The 19,368-nt window shown below is 40.1% G+C and overlaps 1 protein-coding gene across 1 annotated transcript in view; it reads left to right on the top strand.

The window, feature by feature from the left end:
• Positions 1 to 19,368, top strand: part of snx9b (sorting nexin 9b) — a 117,596-nt gene that overhangs the window by 64,959 nt on the left and 33,269 nt on the right. Inside the window, exons 8-12 of the mRNA XM_072265365.1 lie at positions 374 to 499; positions 1,696 to 1,813; positions 3,357 to 3,487; positions 9,870 to 9,973; positions 10,208 to 10,311. Coding sequence (XP_072121466.1) covers positions 374 to 499; positions 1,696 to 1,813; positions 3,357 to 3,487; positions 9,870 to 9,973; positions 10,208 to 10,311 — 583 coding nt within the window. The remainder of the gene's footprint in view (positions 1 to 373; positions 500 to 1,695; positions 1,814 to 3,356; positions 3,488 to 9,869; positions 9,974 to 10,207; positions 10,312 to 19,368) is intronic.

The following is a 19,368-nucleotide window of genomic DNA, read 5'->3' on the forward strand; positions in this document are numbered from 1 at the left end:
GTTTCTGTCTAGCTGCTCTACAAGCAACAGTCTAAAGGCACTTCCCTTGCATGATTGTTCTCACATGCAGGGGGCTGTCAGGTTTCCCAGTGCTTCAGAAACCCTATCAGACAGAACCATCCTTAAGAGAAATCTTGGGGAGTGTATTGGTTGTGCTCTCTGTCTGCACCCCGCCCCCCCCCCCCCCCGAAACCCACTCTGCCTTGAACTTGGTCACATTTGTAAGTTGGGGGAAAAAGTCAGCGCCTCATGATTTCAAGTGTTTTGTTTTGCTTTTGAATGGATGGGAAGAATTAAAATTGATCTCATCTTAGTCCAGATGTTTTTTGCCTACATCAACATTTGAGAACAATATTATGATTTCTTCTTTCAGAAAGGTGAAGTTGGTCCTGTTTGGGAATATCCTGCATCCTCTCTGAGCTGTGTAGTTGCTGATCCAAAAAAGGGATCCAAGCTATATGGATTGAAGAGTTACATTGAGTATCAAGTAACTCCCAATGTAAGTTTAAAAAGGAAAATTATTTACAAAAGATTAGTACTGTGTTATTTCACCAACTGCATTGCCATGCCTAACTGTGATTTCACATAGCAAACTTGTGAAAAGAATTGACAAGGCTACTCCTCTCCACTTTGGTAACGTGGGCACCTGATCAGGATTCTGGATATGGCCTGTAATTTATTAAAATGCTTCAAGGAAGCAGGTTTCTGATTTTTTGCTTTCTTGTTTGGAAGAAATATTCTGAACAGGTGTAGTGGATTCTGATAATTGGGCCATTGGTTAATTGAGTCTTAAATATTAGAGATACTTGGATACTAGAAGAGTCAGAGGTTATAGGGAGGAGTCAAGAAAGTGAGGTCGAGCCAGGATTAGATCAGGCATAACCCTGAATGGCAGAGCTGACACTGACAGACCACATGGTTGCTCCTTGCTCTGATGTATATTTTCTTAACATGAGGTTGAGTAGGGAGGTGGGACTGAAGGAAATGAGGTTCAAAAATGGGTTTACACTTCCAAGAGAATTGTCTCACCTAAAGTTTGGAATCTTTTTCACTATTTATGTTCCTGGCTTGTTGATATTATCTGAGTGCATTTTACTGACCAGTTACTGTTCATCATTATTTTTCTGACCTATACTCTCCAATTCCACCAACAAGACAGTACAATTAGATGGTTAAGTTGCTAAATATTAGTCAGAAATCTGGACCATTGACCTGGTGTTTTGGATTTGAATCCCACCTCAGCAGCTGGGTAGACTTAAATTTGGGGGGAAAATCTTGGTAACATTAAGCACAAAGTAATTGGAATCCTCTGAGCATTCCATTTTGTTTTCTACTGCTTTGAGATTTGTCCACTTTCTTCTGCAGATGACAAAACATGGAGGTGAATAGAAAAAGATACTAAAGAGAGAGCGACAGACAGCTTGCTTGGGCAGATAAGTGACAGGTGAAATTTAGTGCTGAGAAATGGAAAGTATTAAATTTTGGGAGCAAGAACGAGCAAGATATATGTACATGACTGTTGAAATTGGCTGGTCATTTGGTTAAAAATGCACATGACTTTTGATATCTTTATGGCAAAATATGCATTAGAATTCATACCAATGAAATATTTGACTTGTTTAATTTGTTAGGTTTTTAGTCATGCATACAGAATTGAGTGTTGAAGTTTCTTGATCTTGTGCCTCTTGTGTACAGAACACTAATCGATCAGTCAACCACAGATATAAGCATTTTGACTGGTTATATGAGCGTCTTCTGATCAAGTTTGGTTCAGCTATTCCCATTCCTTCACTTCCAGACAAGCAAGTTACAGGTAACTGGAAACACTTTATAATCTACATAACAGATGTTGGTTGTTCTGCGGTAATTTTTGAATGAATCTATTCACCACTGGGTTTATAAGTCAAAGCAGAGTTATTTGACATTGTTTTATTGTTACGCAAATCCTCAGCATCCTTTTGCAGTATGTGAAATTCAAACATTGAAAGTTACCTAAAATGCAGCATTTGGTATTTTGAGTATAGTTACACAGTTTCAATTCATGTTTATTGTAATAAGCATGTACAATGCACAGATGCAATGGAAAAACTTGCAGTAGTATTACAGGAACATGGGTTCAAAACACATAGACTTCATAATTTATGTATCATTTCTACAAAACAGTGAAGAAAAAGACCAAAATATTAGTGCTGAAAATGCAATGGGAAATGGGTTCATGGTTGTTGCTGAGGTATGATTAGGGTTGCACGTTTGGTTCAAAAACCTGATGGTTGTAGGAAAATAGCTGTTCCTGAACTGGTGATATGGAATTTTAGTCTTCTGCCCAATGGTAGCAGCAAGAATAGGATGTGGGTACCTTGATTATAATGCTGCCTTCATGAGGCAGTGCCTCCTGTAGATGTGGGGAAGGTTATGGCTGTGACGGATTAGACAATGTCCACTTCTCTTTGTGGTGTTTTGTGTTCCTGTGCATTGAATTTCTCCCACTGGGCCATGGTGCATCTAATTTAAATGTATTGTTGTAGACATGCATATCAAAGTTATAAATCAGCTGCTTGCAGCATCAGCACAGTAATTATTGTTTAGCATCTTAAGCAGCTGCATACTTTCTGAGTCACCAGTTTCATTAACATAGTAGTGACCTCACTGTCCTCAGAAACAATATCTTCTTCCCAGTATTAATTTTGATGTATTTCAATTACAGTTATCATAAGCAAGTTATGAAATATATGCCCATATTGCATTTAACTCTAAGATTGTAAAGCTCTCACAATATGAGAACACAGGAAAATAGAGGGAAAAAGAAGTTATCTGGCTTAGGCCTGTCATCCCATTGAAATGATCATGGCTGATCTACTCCAGGCTGCAAATCACCTTCTATGTCAGTTCTCCATTATTTTGAATTCTCCAATCTTTCAAAAAAAAAAAAATCTACCTCTTTAAATACCTATAATTTCACAACAATATAATTTCCACAATGCCCAGCATGAAGAATAATTGTGATATGAAAGGATATGTTTAAAAACTTTCTTGCTCCTCCTGACCCTGAGAAAAGTAAGATTAACAAATTTACTTTAGAAACAAAGGCAGAGTTTTGTGGTTTAAATACAAACAATACAAATATAACTTCTTTTCTGAAAGTTTTGATTGTGTGAAAAGATTTGAGCAATTAAAGATAATGAGCTGAAATAAGAATGCACTGAAATAGCGATATTACACCAGGAATAATACAAAAACCCTGAAGGGGAATGTTTCTGTTGTTTTTCCAACGTGTATTTTCTTAGCGTTTGAGCTGTGAAGTAGGCTTTGATGTTTGATATCCTTGAGACTTATTCACCTGATTTAATGTGGTAAAGGTCGGTTTGAAGAAGAATTCATCAAGATGCGAATGGAGAGATTGCAGGGTTGGATGAATAGAATGTGTCACCATCCAATCATTTCAGAGAGTGAGGTCTTCCAGCTCTTTATCACTTACCGAGATGAAAAGGTAAGAATGTGGAAGCTGAATACTTTGCAATGAGTTGGTGTCGTGTTAGTAAAATAATGAAACATTTTTTTGTGAAAAATTGATTAAAGGAATAATCAAACATGATTGATACTTTCTCCTTGGTATATTGAAGCTCTAATATTTCAAAAATCATGTTTAATGTTTTTTAATAGCCTAATGGTGTGATGTGGAAGCAGGTGGTTGCAGCTAGTACTTTGCTTTCTTGCTGATAACTAATTTGGAAGTTTTTTTTTCTCTGCTTGTCCCTGAGGCAAGGGAGTGTTTGACTTCATTCCCACATTAAAGTATCTTGTTATACACTCCAAAACTTGACAATTAGAAACAGCATTTTTTTTGATATTGTCCTTCTAGCTGCAATTTACCTTTGCTACCATTTCACCTACTTTATTCCATTCAGCGATGTTTAGTGATCAGGATTCATGGAGTACTACTGCACAGAAATACTGCCACTGGATACTGTAAAACAGTTATTGTGATTTAACTATTTAACCTTACAACTTGATCAGAGCAATTTGCTAAACTTCTGTTCATTCACTGGTTTATTTTTCGGTATTTTCACAGTTTTGGTTTTAAAATAAAATTAGCATTGAAAGTTAAGTAATGACATCCCTGATGATCTGGTGGACGAGAAGAACAGCATATTTCTAATATTAGTTGTATACCATTGCTGTACTAAAATGTGAAATGTCCTACTTTGAAGCAACATCAGAGCTGTTTTGGAAAAGCTATTAAACATTATATATTGATGTCTGGAAAAAATAATTCTGTTTATTGTGTCACCTCATGTGATTTTTTTTCTCCCCTTGATAATATTTATGAATTTCAGTTAAAATTCTTGTTTATTCTCCACATTTCTCCTTATTATGCCATCAAACACTTGCTAGTTCAGCAAGATCAACAGTATTCTTGGAATTAAAATTTCAGGTTGAAAAATACAATAGTATGACGAATATGGTCTCCATTCTGACTCTGCTGCATTTGGGCTGTCAACTAATGATATCTCACAGGCAAAGATGGAAAGTGCACCCAGCTCTTTAAGCAATGAAGAAGGAATAAACTTTTAGAATGAATTACTTTTCAGCCATAAGATACTGCTTTCTTTTAGAAATTGTGTAGAAATAGAATATTAGAAGCTATTTGCATTTTTAGAGTCATAGAATTTGTTGTACTATACCTGTGTTTTAATGAAATGCTGGTTTGAATGTCAATAAGAGTACACTTCATGCAACAACGTTTTATTTCAATGAAATAGATTCATTGTAATTCTCGTACTGTTGAGATATTTTAAGGCAACTGTTTGTATATTTTCACAGTCCCAATCCTACCAGAAAATTACACAAAACCCTGGCTCAGGTATGGTTCAATATCCACTAACTCTTAGAAATGACCAGTCTTAGTAAGTGGGCCTAGTTATTGAAAACTGACAGGCAGTTACACCCTTGAGTGTCATCAGTTGTTCCTGATCTTAATCAGATGTGTACCCTTAGGAGAGTAAAGGATAATGCTTGTGCTGGAGAATTCTAGTTGACAAAGCCAACCTTCATTATCCACATTCTGTAACCTATTTCAGCAGTCCCACTGCTATCCTTTGTAGAAAGCCATAAATGGAGCAAGAGTGAGGGAGTATTGTTTTTTTAAAAATTGTTGATTTAGCCTTTGAGGTGTTGTATCCAATTCTGCGCATCATGGTTCAAGAAGAATGTAAACAAGTTGGAAAGGCGTAATGAGTATTAGTAGATTGGTGTTAGAGTTAAGAGCAAAGAGAATGAAAGGAAGATTTAGTGGAGGTTTTCAATGTTGTGAAAGGATAAAATAGAATAGTACAGCACAGTACAGGCCCTTTGGCCCACAATGTTGTGCCGACCCTCAAACCCTGCCTCCCATATAAGCCCCCAACTTAAATTCCTCCATATACCTGTCTAGTAGTCTCTTAAATCTCACTAGTGTATCTGCCTCCACCACTGACTCAGGCACTGTATTCCACGCACCAACCACTCTCTGCGTAAAAAAAACCTTCCTCTAATATCCCCCTTGAACTTCCCACCCCTTACCTTAAAGCCATGTCCCCTTGTATTGTGCAGTGGTGCCCTGGGGAAGAGGCGCTGGCTATCCACTCTATCTATTCCTCTTATTATCTTGTACACCTCTATCATATCTCCTCTCATCATCCTCCTCTCCAAAGAGTAAAGCCCTAGCTCCCTTAATCTCTGATCATAATCCATACTCTCTAAACCAGGCAGCATCCTGGTAAATCTCCTCTGTACCCTTTCCAATGCTTCCACATCCTTCCTATAGTGAGGCGACCAGAACTGGACACAGTACTCCAAGTGTGGCCAAACTAGAGTTTTACAGAGCTGCATCATTACATCGCGATTCTTAAACTCTATCCCTCGACTTATGAAAGCTAACACCCCATAAGCTTTCTTAACTACCCTATCCACCTGTGAGGCAACTTTCAGGGATCCATGGACGTGTACCCCCAGATCCCTCTGCTCCTCCACACTACCAAGTATCCTGCCATTTATTTTGTACTCTGCCTTGGAGTTTGTCCTTCCAAAGTGTACCACCTCACACTTCTCCGGGTTGAACTCCGTCTGCCACTTCTCAGCCCACTTCTGCATCCTATCAATGTCTCTCTGCAACCTTTGATAATCCTCTACACTATCTACAACACCGCCAACCTTTGTGTCGTCTACAAACTTGCCAACCCACTCTTCTACCCCAACAGCCAGGTCATTAATAAAAATCACGAAGAGTAGAGGTCCCAGAACAGATCATTGTGGGACACCACTAGTCACAATCCTCCAATCTGAATGTACTCCCTCCACCACGACCCTCTGCTTTCTGCAGGCAAGCCAAGTCTGAATCCACGTGGCCAAACTTCCCTGGATCCCATGCCTTCTGACTTTCTGAATAAGCCTACCATGTGGAACCTTGTCAAATGCCTTACTAAAATCCATATAGATCACATCCACTGCACTACCTCATCTATATGCCTGGACACCTCCTCAAAGAACTCTATCAGGCTTGTTAGACATGATCTGCCCTTCAAAAAGCCATGCTGACTTTCCCTGATCAGACCATGATTCTCTAAGTGCCCATAAATCTTATCTCCTAAGAATCTTTTCCAACAGCTTTCCCACCACAGACGTAAGGCTCACTGGTCTATAATTACCCGGACTATCTCTATTACCTTTTTTGAACAAGGGGACAACATTCGCCTCCCTCCAATCCTCTGATACCATTCCCGTGGACAATGAGGACATAAAGATCCTAGCCAGAGGCTCAGCAATCTCTTCCCTCGCCTCGTGGAGCAGCCTGGGAAATATTCCGTCAGGCCCCAGGGACTTATCCATCCTAATGTATTTTAACAACTCCAACACCTCCTCTCCCTTAATATCAACATGCTCCAGAACATCAACCTCACTCATATTGTCCTCACCATCATCAAGTTCCCTCTCATTGGTGAATACCGAAGAGAAGTATTCATTGAGGACCTCGCTCACTTCCACAGCCTCCAGGCACATCTTCCCACCTTTATCTCTAATCGGTCCTACCTTCACTCCTGTCATCCTTTTTTTCTTCACATAATTGAAGAATTCCTTGGGGTTTTCCTTTACCTTACTCGCCAAGGCCTTCTCATGCCCCCTTCTTGCTCTTCTCAGCCTCTTCTTAAGCTCCTTTCTTGCTTCCCTGATAATGATAATGAATTATCATTTCCAATAGCAGAAGGTCTGCTTAGCTTGATGACATTAATTGCAAGTTAATTTGCAAGCAAATTAAATGGCATGAGGTGGTCTTTCACATTATTTCATTAACATGAATGATACTACAGATGCTGGAACACCAGAGCAAAGGACACAAAAATGCTAAAGGGTCTCAGTGGGTTAGATAGCATCTGTGGAGAGGACCAAACAGTCAACATTTCAGGACGATGCCCTTTATCAGGACTGGATAAGAAAAAGGGAAAATAAGGTGGGAGGAAGGGAAGAGAATCAACTATAGAGTAATCCCTGTGGAAAGCAGAGCGTGGAGAAGATGGAGAGATTAATGTGCTTAGTGGTAGAATCCCATTGTAGATGCTGAAAGTTACAGAAAATGATTTGCTGGATAATAACAAGAGGGACAATGAGCTGAGGGCAGAAATATGGCAAGTGGAGGAAATGCAGGTGAGAGTAGCATCTTACTGTGGCTTCCCTTCCTTTCCAGTGCTGAGGAAGACTCTTCGCCTGAAACATTGATTGTTTATTCCTCTTCATAGATACTGCCTGACCTGATTTTACATTATTTGTTAATTGAAGGAAAAATGCACCAAAAGAACCAGATAGTAGGATTTATGTGAATAATACGAGTATCGGGCAGGAACTAGGGAGAAATTAATTGGCAATAGTTGTTTAAATGGACATCTGACACGATGAGGGTGTTTAAAATCCCAACTGCAAGGAGTACAAGACAGGTATGCTCCAGTAAGGAGGTAGGACAGGTATCTTTGGACTGCAAGAGAGGTGGTGAATTTGGTCAAGAAGAAATGTTGGATACAGCATGATATTGATCAGAGTTTTTAACTTAGCCAAGTGTGAAGTGTTGCACTTTGGGAAATCTGATGGAATGGGATAATACACAGTTAACAGCAGGATACTTAACAGTATTGGTGCACAAAGGTCAACTCCGTACCTTCTCAAGTTGATAACGGTAGTTGAAGCATGTTGCCTACTTGCCTTTATTAGTTGAATCATTGAGTTCAAGAGTCAGGAAGTTATGTTGCAGCCTTATAAAACTCTGGTTAGGTCATATCTGGGGTATTCAGTTCTGGTTATCCCATTATACGAAGGTTGGAGGGGATGCAGAAGAGGTTTACTGGGATGTTGCTGGATGAGAGGGTGTGTACGGTATTATGTGGAGAGGTTGAACAAACTTGTGTTGTTCTCTTTGGAGTAGCGGAAGCTCGGAGCAGAACTGACAGAAGTTTATAAGATTGACGGAGTAAACAGTCAGTAGTTTTCCCAGGATTGAAACGTGTAATACTAGAGGCCATGCATTGGAGGTGAGAGGAAGTAAGCTTAAAGGAGGTGTACAGGATAAATGTTTTTTATTAACATTCAGAGTGGTGGGTGCTTGGAATGCACTGCAATTGGTGGTAATGGAGACAAATATGATAGTCATTGAAGAGGCTCTTAGATATGCTTATGAATATGCAGAGAATAGAGAGAGATGGACTTGTGTAGGCAGAAGGGATTAGTATGTGTTTAATTACTAGCTTAATTAGTTAGGCACAACATCTTGAAGCAATGGCTTTGTTCCTGTCCTGTACTCTTACACATTCCATGTAATTATTTAAAATCCAAAAATGACATGAATTTGCCTCAACAGTGCTGTGATGTGTGACTCATCTGCTCCTGTTTGTCCTATGATCATCACAATGTTTAATTAAATGTTATGCTCCTGTGTTGTTTGACCAACTTTCTGCATAAATGACTTTATAACAGAAGTTGGATTTAGTTAGATAGGATGGTACTTAACCAAACTTGACCAATTTTCTCAGAGGTTATAAATATCTTGATGATTACTTATTGTATTGATAAATGCTCTGCAATTCTGGGTAATATTTTTATTGAATCTAGTATGTAACTCTTGTCTTTTCATGTAGACTTTCCTCAAAGAATTCATTCTAGTTGGTCAAGCCAGATCTTCCCTTTTTAAAATCTGGACTGACACTGTTTATGATATATTTAACAAGACCAGAATTAGAGTTATTCTGTTAAGAAAGTTGTCCCCTCTAGAGTGTTATAAGTATTAATTATATTATAACTGTTGCTTTAATTATTTTGAATAGTTTTGTTTTTCCCTGGTGTTAATTTAGTTGCGAGAGTTTGATGAAATAAATATATATTTTTAAAAAACTCAAACCATCAGTTCATTTTGGCATACTTGCTGGATTTGAGAGGATCTGAAAGTGGACCTCTTCTTATGACAAATAATGTATTCCATGGAGTGCACTTCCACCATGACAGTGCTCCTTTTGAGCTGATTTAAACTGTAATTTTGAAAGAAACATAGTAGGCCTAGATCAACTGGCATTATGCCATATTTATACTATAAGCTTTTTCAGGAATTGAAGATACATCTGAAAAGCTGCTGCATTCATTCTAGCTGGCAGCTCTTAATGAAGCCTAATTTCAGCTCCTTCACAACAAGTTACAATTGTTGCGCCACTTGTTTGGATTATAGCTTTGCAACCAAGCAGATGCCAAATTGTCCTTTGTTGTGAATGAGCTCCTGTTCAGTGCAGAAAAGGGGATAGATTGGAAGGGTTTTAGATTTCTTTACATTTAATGCTTCTTTTCTCCCTTATTTACTGAAGGAATGGAAATTAGGCAAGCGAAAAACCGAGAAGGATGATGTTGTTGGTGTCATGATCTTTTCAACAGTGGAGCCACCAGCCGAGGACATTGGCCTATTGGATGCGTATGCATTAATTTTACAAACTGCAAGCTCAGCACTGCAAAGCTGAAAAATTAGTAATTTTAAGAAATGGCAGAATCATTTTATGTATCAAGTATAATCATGCCTAATTCTTCGCTTTATTATTATTTTGGTTTTGGGTTTATGCTTTATTTTGTACGCTTGGCCTTGCATTCACAGAACTTTAATTGATCCTTGTAAAGGATCATGTCATTTGATGTGCCTTTTATCTTGCAGGGAACAAAAGGTTGAAGTATTTAGTAAATTCACTAAGGCCATGGATGATGGAGTCAAGGATCTTCTCAATGTGGGACAGGAGCATTGGAAGAGGTGTACAGGGGGTAAGTATGAAAAGCTGTTTTATCAATGAAATTAAAAAGAGAAAATGCTGGAAATACTCAGCACTTAAGGCAATGCAAAAATAAAAGGAACGTTTCAGGCCAGTGATTCTTCATTTCTCTCAGAACTTCAGTCTTTATTCCAGGTTTCCAGTATCTGCTCTTTCTGAATTGTTTTATACTGAATGCCTTTCATTGATTAAAAGCCTGTGAAAGGTATGGTGAAGTGCTCTCTGCCCTATTTTAGAAATGTGTGCATCCATAGTACAAAGGAGGACATCATGTGGGCAGGGAAGAGGTATTCAATTCATGTCGTGATACAAATGTTCCGCAGAACAGATCAGTTTTAGAATCAAACTCACATCTGACAACGATGAGGACATTTAATTATATAAACAGTTTGATTTTCTATTTCTTGTAATCATGCTTGTAGACAGAGTTCTCATTGCTCCACTGTGCCTTAGTCTATCACTAATGTAAAACATTATTCTACCATGCCAAGCATGTACCCACCAGTACTCTATCTCATTATTATACAGTGACAGATGTATATGCATAGAACTGTACTGGTTTTAAGGTGTCAAGTGTCCACCAATACCATACCCCAGTGTTATATGGCAACAATGTTGTGGGTGCTGTGGCTCCATAGTTGTACATGGACAAGGTTCTGAATTCTGGATGCAGAAGATTAGACCTGGGCTGATATGGTCCCTGGGTTCCTTATTCATGGGTTCTCATGTGAACCCCCTGATAGAATACTGGGTCAAAGCTGTGATCCCAAGGTTTAATGTTCAGGTGTGTACTTTATTTGGCAATTGAGAGAGGACAGCATCAACTTTTCTACTGTCTACACATAATTTAAATCACTCATTCCTTGTGTGATTCTAGTCTGATTCTAAACAAAGTCATGCTCCAGAGCCAAACCAGTAATTTATAAACTTCAAAAACAGCTTCCTTACTTTTGCAGATTAATGCCTCTATTATAAAGCTAAGGATGTTATGTGCTTTTTCAAACAAGTGTTGCTCACAATCTGTCTTTCCAACTTCAAAGATTTATTCTAAGTTCCCATGTCTTTGCTCCAGTAACCCCTTAAAATTTTATTTATTCTCCATTCTTCACTGCCCATGAGCAGTGGTGAGCTGTAGTATTCCCACAGTGCTATTAGTTAGGGTTCTAAAGGATTTAGACCCACCTACAAAGAAGGATAGACGTTCATGTTATAATTCTACTTGTCTTGAAGGGGATCATGTAAGTGGTAGTGTTACGATATACCTGTGTCCTTTGCTTTTTTGATTTGGAAGCTTGATCAGATAGCCGAGATAAGGAGCTGGAAAGCGTTTTGTTACACTCTTCAGCTGAGGTATGATGGTACTGGAGTTTGAGTATTTAGCATGGTGTATGAAGTTGCAGTGTTGATTTTTATTCTGGATGAAGTTGAGTTGCTGGACTATTGTTGGATTGGCACTCAGACAAATGGAAAGTATTCTATCGTTGACATATGCCTTGCAGTTGGTTGAAAGGTGGCATCAGATGGTGATTTGCTTGGCACAGATACAGGTGTTGACCTACTCTTGTGGCTCATTCAGATGAATTTGAGGTCAGTAGTGACTCCACCCTCCTCAAATATAGATATTTATGTATTAGTTTTAGAATGTCAAGCATAAATGACTTGATTTTGTTGTCAGAGATAGTCATTGCTCAATACTTGGGTGATGCAATAGTTAACAAAAATTTACAACAATGCTCAATCATGTTCAAAGTAAGCAGCAGCCACTGTTTTCTGTAAACTATTAAGAACTAGTGAAGGCTCCTGAACCGAAACGTGAACTGTCCATTTCCTCTGTAAGTACTGCCTTGACCCTTTGATTTCATTTTGCATTTTGTAAGTTATTCCTAATCATGTCTTGGGTTTCCAATTGTAAATGAATCCTGTACCTCAGACTCTTTTCCATTAACATTCCTACCACTGATTTAAGGCTCACTGGACTGTAGCTCCCAGACATATCGCTGCTATCCAATAAAGCGATAACATTAGCCATCCTCCAGTTTTCTGGTACCTCACCTGTGGCTAATGAAAATATAGTTATTTTCCAAGGACCTAACAATCTCCTCTCCTATTTTTCATAACATTCCAGTATGTACCTTCATCAGCACCAGGAATTTATTTGCGTTTGTGTTTCAGGATCTCAAGTACCTACTCCTTTGTAATGTTCAAGTTAAATTGTTATTCACCATATACATGGGAGCGGGCCAGAGTTAGAGTGGGGAATTCAGACTTTGGCTCATAGAGGCTTTAGCGAGGAGAGGCGAAGGCCGTAGATAGATTCTTTTCATTTAATTTTCCTTTCCTCCTCCATTTCTTCTTACACAGTTAGAACAATGGGGATGCTAGGCAGGATAGTGAAATTCTTATCTTGCGGAATGTGGGAAGGCAAGGAGTCCCTGATGACTACACCTACAAGAAGTGCATCCAGCTGCAGTTTCTTTCAGATTGATTTAAGGAATTGAAGTTGGAACTGGTCGAACTCAGGATCATTCGGGAAGCTGAGGGGTTCATCGACATGGAGGTAGTTACAACCAAGGTGCAGAACACAGGTAACCAGGTGATCATCAGGAGTGGGAAAGGAAATAGACAGCCAGTGCGGAGCAGTGTGTCCATTCCCTTCAACCACAGGCATGCTTCTTTGGATACTGTTGGTAGACGTAGATGGGGCTGGATTGACCCAGTAAAGGAAAGCCACAGTGGTCAGGTCTCTGGCACTGTCTGGCTCTGTGGGAAAGGTGGAGGGGGGACATGCTGTAATGATAGGAGATTGATTGGTTAGGGGAACAGGCAGGAGGTTCTGTAGACGAGACTTGTATTGTCGGATGGTACGTTGCTTCTCAGCTGCCGGGGTCAGGGACATCTCAGATTTAATCCACAGCATTCTTAAGAGATTAGCCAGAGGTTGTGGTCCATGTCAATGCCAGTGACATTGGTAGTAAGGGGGGGTCAAGATCCTGAAAAATGAGTTCAGTGAATTAGATGCTAAGTTAAAGGGCAGAACCTCTAAGACAGCGGTCCCCAACCACCGGGCTGCAAAGCATGCGAGCCGCGAGGAAACGATATGATTTGGCGATATGAAACGATATGAGTCAGCTGCACCTTTCCTCATTCCCTGTCATGCCCACTGTTGAACTTGAACGCACGCGAGGTCATCAGTGACCCAATACGTGCAAAGGAATGGGTCCGTGACCCATTTGTGAATGTTTCTGGTGAATCTTCCATGTCAGCGTGGGAAAAAGATCAACTCCTTGAGCTTGCAAATGACGGCGGGCTGAAACGTATGTTTGACATAACATCTCTGCCGGCATTCTAGGTCAAAGTCAAGGCTGAATATCCTGAGATAGCCATGAAAGCACTGAAAACATTGCTTCCATTTCCAACATATTTCTGTGAAGTGGAGTTTTCTGCAATGAATGCAATGAAAACTAAATTGCGGAATAGACTGGACATAAGGAACCCCCTTCGAGTATCGCTGTCTCTCATCACCCCTCGATGGGACCGTCTTGTTGCAGGAAAACAAGCCCAGGGCTCCCACTGATTCAGCGATATTCGTGTGTTGCAATGATTTTATATGTTCATACGAGGAAAATATGCGCCGTGTGTTTAATATCCAAACATTACTTAAAATGTTATGATGCTAGTGACTTATAAGTGACTTATAATTCAGTTGTTCTCAACCTCTGGGCTGCGAAGCATGCAGGGGTACAGCGGTGGTCGGAACGCACCCAGCACATCTTGAAGAAAAAAAAGCCGAAATAAACAAGCTAATTAATTAGATGCCGCCCGGCGCATAATTGTTGGCCCGGATCAGAGGCGATTGCTGATTGCATCGCTTCTGATCTGGGCTGGCATTTACATGCCGGGCGGCAACTAATTAATTAGCTTGTTTATTTCGGCTTTTTTCTTAAAGACATGCTGGGTGCGTTCGGACTACCGCTGTACCCCTGCTACCCCTGCATTCTTCACGGCAATGTATTGGCCCACGGCCTGGAGGTTTGGGGCCACTGTTATAATTGACATCACTATATTCACGTGAGGAAAATGTGCGCTGTGTGTTTAATATTAAAATATTAAATTCGTTAGATAAACCCCCTTAGAAACGAAATTGAGTGTATTTGCCACTTATAAGTGATCTATCACCTATATTCCGGTCGTGATTAACACCCCCCGCCCCCCGTCGGCCGGTCCGAAAGAATATTGTCAATATTAAACCGGTCCATGATGCAAAAAGGGTTGGGGACCCCTGCTCTAAGGTTGCGATCTCAGGATTGCTACATATTCATGTGCTATTAAGGCCAGAAGAAGGAAGATCAAGGTTAAATAGATAGTGTCGGAGGCAGGGCTTCAGGTTTTTGGATCATTGGGCTCCCTTCCAAGGAAGATGGGTTCTATACAGAAGGATCAATTTGTACCTGAACAATATCTTTGCAGGAAGGTTCACTTGTGCTGTATGGGAGTGGTGGGGGTGGCTGGTGGAGGTGGTTTAAACTAGAGTTGCAGGAGGATGGGAACCAGAGCTCCAGAGCAGATGATGGAGTGGATGTGGGAAAAGATGTTGTTTAGCTTACATACAAGTCAAGAATCAAAAGATTGAGATTGAGTATGGTGGGCCTAATGTTATGAGTTGTGTATATTTCAATGCAAGGAATATTGTAGGAAAGGCGGATGAGCTCAGCATGTGGAATTATGACATTGTAGCCATTAGTGAGACTTGGTTGCAGGAGGGGTAGGACTGGCAGCTCATTGTTCCAGGGTTCTGTTTTTTTTTTAGACATAATAGAGAGGGGGGATTAAAAGGGGAGGGGTGGCAATACTTGTCAGGAAAAATGTCATAGCAGTGGTCAGACTGGACAGGCTGGAGAGTTTGTTTACTGAAGCTCTATGGGTGGAACTGAGGAATAAGAAGGGAATGACCATGTTAATGGAATTATATTACAGACCACCCAACAGTCCGCGGGATTCAGAGTAGCAGATTTGTAGGGAGATTGCAGACTGCTGCAAGAAATATAAGGCCGTGATAGTAGGTGATTTTAATTTTCCACATATTGACTAGGACTCCCATACTGTAAAAGGGCTGGATGGGATAGAGTTTATCAAATGTTTGTTTAGTAAAGTTTCTGTTAAGTTTTGTAACTCTAAAACATAAAACTAATTGAAAAATAACCATGGGAACAGGGAGGTGCATATCAACTTTGTTTTTACATTATGTGAGGTGTGTATATATATATGACATGGTGAGTTAATAACATATGCCACATTTACATACTTTTACATATAACCTGTAATAAGTTATTTCATAAAGAATGATTAATTATGTTTACAATGTTACTGAAATATTAAATACATAACACTCCTTGCTGCATTGCTAAAAACTCCAACTCAATATAGAATGCAATTCAACTTGCAAACTCACTTTTTTTTTCATCTCACCCCTTATGAATGGTACGTATGTGTATTTTCCCCTCAATCTTGTGTCCTCTACCAGAGGCCTGGGAACTTTGAGGGTTCAGCGCAGTATCTTTGCTATTCCTGGTAGTGAGCTCTTCTGAATCGAGATCTCAGATATTGTTCCCTGGATTTGTTGGAGCCTCTCTTCCAGCTGAGGTGTCACAGCTCCAAGTGCTCCTATCACTACTGGGATTACTCTGACTTTAAATTTCCACATTCATTCTATCCAGTATTTCTTCAGCTTCTCATTCTTTCTTCCTGATGTTATTGTTATTCAGGTTGCCATGTCTATTTACTATTGCTTTCATCTCTCTCAAATATTACAATGTGTGGTTGGTTGGCCACACTGGCATATATATACAGTGCCTATAAAAAGTATTCACCCATCCCTTGGAAATGAACATGCTTTATTGTTTTACACTATTGAATCATAGTGGATTTAATTTGGCTTTTTTGATACTGATCAACAGAAAAGATTCTTTTGTGTCAAAGTGAAAACAAATTTCTAGAAATTGGTTGAAATTTATTACAATTATTAAACACAAAATAATAGGTTGCATAATTACTCAGCCCCTCGAAGTCAGTATTTAGTAGATGCACCTTGGCAGCAATGACAGCCTTGAGTCTGTGTGGATAGGTCTCTATCAGCTTTGCACATCTGGAGACTGCAATTTTTTCCCATTCTTCTTTGCAAAACTGCTCAAGCTCTGTCAGATTATATGGCGATTGTGCGTGAACAGCCCTTTTCAAGTACAGCCACAAATTCTCAATTGGATTGAGGTCTGGACTCTGACTTGGCCACTCCAGGAGATTAACTTTGTATTTAAGCCATTCCTGTGTAGCTTTGGGTTTCTTTGTGTGGTCATTGTCTTGCTGGAAAACAAATCTTCTCGCAAGTCGCAGTTCTCTTGTAGACTGCATCGGGTTTTCCTCCAGGACTTCCCTATGTTTTACTACATTCATTTTACCATCTTCCTTCACAAGCCTTCCAGGGTCTGCTGCAGTGAAGCATCCCCACAGCTTGATACAGCTACCATCATACTTCACAGTAGGGATGGTGTGTTTGTGATGATGTTCAGTGTTTGGCTTGTGCCAAACAACATTTAGTGTGCTGGCCAGAAAGTTCAATTTTGGTTTTATCAGACCACAGGACCTGTTTCCAGCTGACTTCAGAATCTCCCACATGCCTTCTGGCAAACTCTAGCCGAGATTTCATGTGAGTGTTTTTCAACAGTGGCTTTCTCTTTCCCATGGAGCTGCAACTGGTGAAGCATCCAGGCAACAATTGGTGTATGCGCTGTCTCTCCCATCTCAGCCACTGAAGCTTGTAACTCATCCAGAGTTGTCGTAGGTCTCTTGATGCTGTCCTCACTAGTCCCCTTCTTGCACGGTTACTTAGTTTTTGAGGATGGCCTGCTCTAGGCAGATTTACAGGTGTGCCATATTCTTTCCATTTCTTGATGATTGACATAACTATACCCCAAGGGATAATCAGTGACTTGGAAATTTTCTTGTATCCATCTCCTGACTTGTGCTTTCCAATAACCTTTTCGTGGAGTTGCTTGGAGTGTTCTTTTGACTACAATCAATTGAAACACTCTGAATGCACACAGGTGATCTCTGTTTAACTAATTACCTTTTGGCCACCACAGTGATGATCTGGCGTGTCGTATTAAAGGGGGTGAATGCTTATGCAATCAATTACATTGTGTTTTATATTTACAATTAATTTAGATCACTTTGGAGAGATCTGTTTTCACTTGATGTGAACTTTTTTTCTGCTGATCATTGTTTAAAAAAAGTCAAGTTAAATCCACTGTGATTCAATATTGTAAAACAATAAAACTTGAAAACTTCCAAGGGTGAGTGAATTTTTTTTATAGGCACTATATGTACAGTATACTATATAATGCAATTACTATATACACATCCGTGCTTAAAGATTTAATCACTGTGGAGGATTTCTTACTCTTGTGGGGTAACATCTTACCTGACTGGGGGGGGGGGGGGCGCTCTGCTTAGCAGGAGAGACTTGTGGCTGTGACACAATCTCAGGTTCCGGGTTCTCCTCTGTGGTTGCAGGCGTTGACTCTGGGATTGTAAGAAGTGGTTCTAACTGCTCTGAACACATTTCTTCTCTAACAATTGTCTCGGCTCTCCTCAAATGATCAATGTAACATCTTCAGATATAGGAGAGTGGTCCAGTTCTGCCCTTAATCTTTTCAAGGACCCACTTTTGATCAGCTCTAGTCCCTCGCCAGGACTGCTTGACCAGGAGTGAAACATTGAACCTCCTTGTTTGAGGAACCCTCAGCCTGTGTCAGCTGTTGGATCTGCATACTCCTGAGATTGCATTTGAGGAGATTCAAGTGTGAGCACAAGTGAAGGTCCAGGAACAGCATAGCAGGTGAGTTGTTACTTGTGGAGTGTTGTTGCATTGCGATATGCAAAGAGGAAATTGGCGATCTTCTGATTCAGTGATTGCTTGCAGTGCATTCTTTAGACTCTGGATAAACCTCTCCACCAAGCCGTTTGTACCTGGGTGGTACGGTGTAGATGTAATATGTCCTATTCCATTCATTTTCAAGAATGACAGAAATTGTTCCACAACAAACTGTGGTCCATTGTTACTGGTATTCTGGAACACCAGTCCTTGAGAAGAGAACTTGCAAATGTCACTCCACTCTTTAAAAAAAAAAGGAGAAGGCAGCAGAAAGGAAATTATAGACCAGTTAGCCTGACCTCAGCGGTTGATAAGATGTTAGAGTCAATTGTTAAGGATGAGGTGATGGTGTACTTGGTGACACAGGACAAGATAGGACAGAGTCAGCATGGTTACTTTCAGGGAAAATCCTGCCTGACGAGCCTGTTGGAATTCTTTGAGGAGATTACAAGTAGGGTAGATAAAGGGGATGTAATGGATGTTGTATATTTGGACCTTGGAAGGCCTTAGACAAGGTACCACACATGAGCCTGCTTACCAAGTTAAGAGCCCATGGTATACAGTAAAGTTACTAACTCGGTTAGAGCATTGCTAATTGGTAGGAGACAGCGAGTGGGAATAAAAGGATCCTTTTCTGGTTGGCTGCAAGTGACTAGTGGTGTTCCGCAGGGGTCGGTGTTGGGACTACTTTTTATGCTCTATATAAATGATTTAGATGATGGGATAGATGGCTTTGTTGCCAAGTTTGCAGATGGTATGAAGATTGGTGGAGGGGCAAGTAGTGTTGAGGAAATGTAGGAAACAGAAGGACTTAGACTGGGAGAATGGGCAAGAAAGTGGCAAATGAAATACAATACTGGAAAATGCATGGTCATGCACTTTGGTAGTAGAAGTAAATGTGCAGACTATTTTCTAAATGAGAAAATCCAGGAATCTGAGATGCAGATGGATTTGGGAGTTCTTGTGCAGAACACCCTGAAGGTTAACTTGCAGGTTGAGCCGGTGGTGAGGAGGGCAAATGCCATGTTAGCATTCATTTCAAGAGGTCTGGAATACAAGAGTAAGGATGTGATGCTGAGGCTTTATAAGGCACTGGTGAGGCCTCACCTTGAGTATTGTGAA

The sequence above is a fragment of the Mobula birostris genome, chromosome 8 (assembly GCF_030028105.1).
Source record: "Mobula birostris isolate sMobBir1 chromosome 8, sMobBir1.hap1, whole genome shotgun sequence".
NCBI classification, from domain to species: domain Eukaryota; kingdom Metazoa; phylum Chordata; class Chondrichthyes; order Myliobatiformes; family Myliobatidae; genus Mobula; species Mobula birostris.